The sequence below is a fragment of the Oncorhynchus masou genome, chromosome 28, assembly GCF_036934945.1.
Source record: "Oncorhynchus masou masou isolate Uvic2021 chromosome 28, UVic_Omas_1.1, whole genome shotgun sequence".
In the NCBI taxonomy this organism is placed as follows: Eukaryota; Metazoa; Chordata; class Actinopteri; order Salmoniformes; family Salmonidae; genus Oncorhynchus; species Oncorhynchus masou.
The window spans coordinates 83,394,121-83,400,120 of NC_088239.1; the positions used below are offsets into that span (position 1 = coordinate 83,394,121).

The 6,000-nt window shown below is 50.0% G+C and overlaps 1 protein-coding gene across 1 annotated transcript in view; it reads right to left on the reverse strand.

The window, feature by feature from the left end:
* LOC135517083 (uncharacterized) overlaps positions 1-3,826 on the reverse strand; it is a 39,920-nt gene extending 36,094 nt beyond the window's left edge. Inside the window, exons 1-2 of the mRNA XM_064941105.1 lie at positions 3,746-3,826; positions 2,529-3,645 (exon numbers count right to left, since the gene is read on the reverse strand). Of these exons, the coding sequence (XP_064797177.1) occupies positions 2,529-3,645; positions 3,746-3,826 (1,198 nt within the window). The remainder of the gene's footprint in view (positions 1-2,528; positions 3,646-3,745) is intronic.
* Positions 3,827-6,000: the final 2,174 nt, after the last annotated feature.

Here is a 6,000-nt window from a genome sequence, read left to right on the forward strand (position 1 = left end):
GCGGGATCAGTAAATATCAGTGGGGATCAGTAAATATCAGTGGGATCAGTAAATATCGGCCTGCTCTGCCTGGCCCTCTGTTCCCGCTCCCAGGAAATAAGAGAGATTCAATACTCAGACGGCTCGAAGACAAGGGGAGAAAATGTTTTTTCAAATTGTTTCCTAATTGAATGAGCTGTGTGATGGTCTCACGGTGGACAAGATCAAAGTTTATTCTGCTAATTACCACAACACCCTCCGCCAGCGCTCTCCCCCCCCCCTCTCTCTCTCCTTCCATTTTTCCCTCCCCCTCTTTTCCTCTCCCTCCTCCTCCTCCTCTCTCTCTGTCAGCTGTGTCGTCACTATGATGACAGGGTGGGTATTGATCCCAACAGCAGCTATCTTTCTCTCAGAAGAGACGATCTTGTGATCTGGATCGTTCTAGAGCCATCAGCCAGCTGTTGGTGTTCTCATTCGTTCTAGAGCCATCAGCCAGCTGTTGGTGTTCTCATTCGTTCTAGAGCCATCAGCCAGCTGTTGGTGTTCTCATTCGTTCTAGAGCCATCAGCCAGCTGTTGGTGTTCTCATTCATTCTAGAGCCATCAGCCAGCCATTGGTGTTCCCACAACCTATTTGGCTTTAGTACAATGTGTGTGTGTGTGGATGTGTGCTTACATTAGAGCTGGGGAAATTATCGACACTGATCATACTTATCGCAGACATTTTGCAGATATAATTCATAACAGTAAGTTGTAGCCTCTACTAGAGATGTGAAGTTTGAAAATAGCGATTTGGTTTGTCTGTATCGCCCAGCTCTAGTGTACGTCAGGGAGGTGGTTTGTCTGTATCGCCCAGCTCTAGTGTACATCAGGGAGGTGGTTTGTCCGTATCGCCCAGCTCTAGTGTACATCAGGGAGGTGGTTTGTCCGTATCGCCCAGCTCTAGTGTACATCAGGGAGGTGGTTTGTCCGTATCGCCCAGCTCTAGTGTACATCAGGGAGGTGGTTTGTCCGTATCGCCCAGCTCTAGTGTACATCAGGGAGGTGGTTTGTCCGTATCGCCCAGCTCTAGTGTACGTCAGGGATTTGGTTTGTCCGTATCGCCCAGCTCTAGTGTACGTCAGGGATTTGGTTTGTCCGTATCGCCCAGCTCTAGTGTACGTCAGGGATTTGGTTTGTCCGTATCGCCCAGCTCTAGTGTACGTCAGGGATTTGGTTTGTCCGTATCGCCCAGCTCTAGTGTACGTCAGGGATTTGGTTTGTCCGTATCGCCCAGCTCTAGTGTACGTCAGGGATTTGGTTTGTCCGTATCGCCCAGCTCTAGTGTACGTCAGGGATTTGGTTTGTCCGTATCGCCCAGCTCTAGTGTACGTCAGGGATTTGGTTTGTCCGTATCGCCCAGCTCTAGTGTACGTCAGGGATTTGGTTTGTCCGTATCGCCCAGCTCTAGTGTACGTCAGGGATTTGGTTTGTCCGTATCGCCCAGCTCTAGTGTACGTCAGGGATTTGGTTTGTCCGTATCGCCCAGCTCTAGTGTACGTCAGGGATTTGGTTTGTCCGTATCGCCCAGCTCTAGTGTACGTCAGGGATTTGGTTTGTCTGTATCGCCCAGCTCTAGTGTACGTCAGGGATTTGGTTTGTCCGTATCGCCCAGCTCTAGTGTACGTCAGGGATTTGGTTTGTCCGTATCGCCCAGCTCTAGTGTACGTCAGGGATTTGGTTTGTCCGTATCGCCCAGCTCTAGTGTACGTCAGGGATTTGGTTTGTCCGTATCGCCCAGCTCTAGTGTACGTCAGGGAGGTGGTTTGTCCGTATCGCCCAGCTCTAGTGTACGTCAGGGATTTGGTTTGTCCGTATCGCCCAGCTCTAGTGTACGTCAGGGATTTGGTTTGTCCGTATCGCCCAGCTCTAGTGTACGTCAGGGATTTGGTTTGTCCGTATCGCCCAGCTCTAGTGTACGTCAGGGATTTGGTTTGTCCGTATCGCCCAGCTCTAGTGTACGTCAGGGATTTGGTTTGTCCGTATCGCCCAGCTCTAGTGTACGTCAGGGATTTGGTTTGTCCGTATCGCCCAGCTCTAGTGTACGTCAGGGATTTGGTTTGTCCGTATCGCCCAGCTCTAGTGTACGTCAGGGATTTGGTTTGTCCGTATCGCCCAGCTCTATTGTACATCAGGGATTTGGTTTGTCCGTATCGCCCAGCTCTAGTGTACGTCAGGGATTTGGTTTGTCCGTATCGCCCAGCTCTAGTGTGTACGTCAGGGATTTGGTTTGTCCATTTCGCTCCACATTAATGTATCTTGACACAACAGGCACACTGCTCTTCATGAATGCATTTGAGAATATAAGTCTTGTAAAAAAAAACTCTCTCTCTGTAGCTTCATTATTGTTTTGAGAGGTGTTTCATATCCTCTAGGTTTCTCCTTCTCCTCTGACTGTTAGACAGCATGTTGCTAACGTCTCCTATTGGAGAACAATAGTCAATGTTCATCAGCCTTATTGGGAAACAATAAAGTCTGGGGATTATAGGGTATCACACAGAGAAAGATGACTGGGGAAGCAGAGGGGTGTGGCTGGGGGGGAAGCAGAGGGGTGTGACTGGGGGGAAGCAGAGGGGTGTGGCTGGGGAAGCAGAGGGGTGTGACTGGGGAAGCAGAGGGGTGTGACTGGGGAAGCAGAGGGGTGTGACTGGGGAAGCAGAGGGGTGTGGCTGGGGAAGCAGAGGGGTGTGGCTGGGGGGAAGCAGAGGGGTGTGGCTGGGGGGGAAGCAGAGGGGTGTGGCTGGGGGGAAGCAGAGGGGTGTGGCTGGGGGGGAAGCAGAGGGGTGTGGCTGGGGGGAAGCAGAGGGGTGTGGCTGGGGGGAAGCAGAGGGGTGTGGCTGGGGGAAGCAGAGGGGTGTGGCTGGGGGGAAGCAGAGGGGTGTGGCTGGGTGGGAAGCAGAGGGGTGTGGCTGGGGGGGAAGCAGAGGGGTGTGGCTGGGGGGAAGCAGAGGGGTGTGGCTGGGGGGAAGCAGAGGGGTGTGACTGGGGGGAAGCAGAGGGGTGTGGCTGGGGGGAAGCAGAGGGGTGTGGCTGGGGGGAAGCAGAGGGGTGTGGCTGGGGGGAAGCAGAGGGGTGTGACTGGGGGGAAGCAGAGGGGTGTGGCTGGGGGGAAGCAGAGGGGTGTGGCTGGGGAAGCAGAGGGGTGTGGCTGGGGAAGCAGAGGGGTGTGACTGGGGAAGCAGAGGGGTGTGGCTGGGGGGAAGCAGAGGGGTGTGGCTGGGGAAGCAGAGGGGTGTGGCTGGGGAAGCAGAGGGGTGTGACTGGGGAAGCAGAGGGGTGTGGCTGGGGGGAAGCAGAGGGGTGTGGCTGGGGGGAAGCAGAGGGGTGTGGCTGGGGGGAAGCAGAGGGGTGTGGCTGGGGAAGCAGAGGGGTGTGACTGGGGAAGCAGAGGGGTGTGGCTGGGGAAGCAGAGGGTGTGGCTGGGGAAGCAGAGGGGTGTGACTGGGGAAGCAGAGGGGTGTGGCTGGGGGGAAGCAGAGGGGTGTGGCTGGGGGAAGCAGAGGGGTGTGGCTGGGGGGAAGCAGAGGGGTGTGGCTGGGGGGAAGCAGAGGGGTGTGGCTGGGGAAGCAGAGGGGTGTGGCTGGGGGGAAGCAGAGGGGTGTGGCTGGGGGGAAGCAGAGGGGTGTGGCTGGGGGGGAAGCAGAGTGAGGGAATAGGATTGGAACCAAGAAAAAATATGATTATTTCACTTTTGGGGGGCGGCTCATTGTAACATTTGAAGACCTTACCTTAAATATCTTCTGGAATTTAAAGGTGAAATGGGGAATGGGGGGGTACATGGTGTCCATCTGCTCCTGTTCTAGTCCCATGTAGTACTCTCCTCCAGATTCCTTATTTGAGGCTCTCTCTCCTGGATGCAGTATATTGTCAGTATAACTGAAGATGGTATACCTGAGATCGTCAGTATATCTGAAGATGGTATACCTGAGATCGTCAGTATAACTGAAGATGGTATACCTGAGATCGTCAGTATATCTGAAGATGGTATACCTGAGATCGTCAGTATATCTGAAGATGGTATACCTGAGATCGTCAGTATATCTGAAGATGGTATACCTGAGATCGTCAGTATATCTGAAGATGGTATACCTGAGATCGTCAGTATATCTGAAGATGGTATACCTGAGATCGTCAGTATATCTGAAGATGGCATACCTGAGATCGTCAGTATATCTGAAGATGGCATACCTGAGATCGTCAGTATATCTGAAGATGGCATACCTGAGATCGTCAGTATATCTGAAGATGGCATACCTGAGATCGTCAGTATATCTGAAGATGGTATACCTGAGATCGTCAGTATATCTGAAGATGGTATACCTGAGATCGTCAGTATATCTGAAGATGGTATACCTGAGATCGTCAGTATATCTGAAGATGGTATACCTGAGATCGTCAGTATATCTGAAGATGGTATACCTGAGATCGTCAGTATATCTGAAGATGGTATACCTGAGATCGTCAGTATATCTGAAGATGGTATACCTGAGATCGTCAGTATATCTGAAGATGGTATACCTGAGATCGTCAGTATATCTGAAGATGGTATACCTGAGATCGTCAGTATATCTGAAGATGGCATACCTGAGATCGTCAGTATATCTGAAGATGGCATACCTGAGATCGTCAGTATATCTGAAGATGGTATACCTGAGATCGTCAGTATATCTGAAGATGGCATACCTGAGATCGTCAGTATATCTGAAGATGGCATACCTGAGATCGTCAGTATATCTGAAGATGGCATACCTGAGATCGTCAGTATATCTGAAGATGGTATACCTGAGATCGTCAGTATATCTGAAGATGGTATACCTGAGATCGTCAGTATATCTGAAGATGGTATACCTGAGATCGTCAGTATATCTGAAGATGGCATACCTGAGATTGTCAGTATATCTGAAGATGGCATACCTGAGATTGTCAGTATATCTGAAGATGGTATACCTGAGATCGTCAGTATATCTGAAGATGGTATACCTGAGATCGTCAGTATATCTGAATGCTCTATTCTGTGTCTGGTTAAAGGAAGGACTGTCCAGGAGTTTTCTCTTGCATCCTCTTAACTTTTTTTCTCACAGATTGTTTTTCCAATTATCGTTTGTGGTCTGTTAACATTTACTGGGCATGTTATGTACTCTGAACAACGTTCTTTTGTCTTAACTTTTAAACAACCAAAACATTTTCTTTTCATGCCGTGTTGGCATTTATTGAATTATTTTATTTGTTGTTTTGTTCACACACAAAGCAAAACGTTTTTTTAATTATTTTTTTAATGATATTTTACTTTTTCACACGGAAATTCCGGCTTCATATTGATCCCCCTCATAGAATCCCCGGCGATCACGTTTTACCTGTCTGCTCATCCATGGTCAATGTCGGCCCACACTGACCGTGGGAGAGGAGACAGCACCATGGGAGGTGGCGTGGCTCGACTGAGCATCAAAAACAGGACTGGTGGTGAGTTACAGTGTTTAAGTGCTGTACTGAACAGGCCGGTTTCCCAGACCAAGGCTTTTAATATATCCTGTATTTGTCTTAATCTGCCTCTGTGTGCCTGTACTTTAGGTCTGTCCAGGGTACTGTCCATCCCCAACATTAGTGTTAGAATGGAATAACTACCCCCCCACCCAAAAGCTACTCCAGTATGTCAGGGTTGGGGTCAATCCCATTTCAATTCAGGAAGTTAACTGAAATGCCAATGTTCAACAATGGTTATTAGTAGTTGGAATGGAATGTCATCAAGACTGTTCAGAGGAGTTGATCACTCTCTATTGAAAGGGGGCTGCAGTGTCTTCCCTCCGTGTGTCCCAAATTGCACCCTATCCCCTTTCTAGTGCACTACTTTTGACCAGGGACCATAGGGCTGTAGAGGGAATAGGGTGCCATTTCGGACCCCTTGTATCTCTCGTCTTTGTTCCAGCAGCACCCTATTGCAGCACGTGGGGAGCGTTTAAAAGGGTGCACTCAGGGATATCAATTA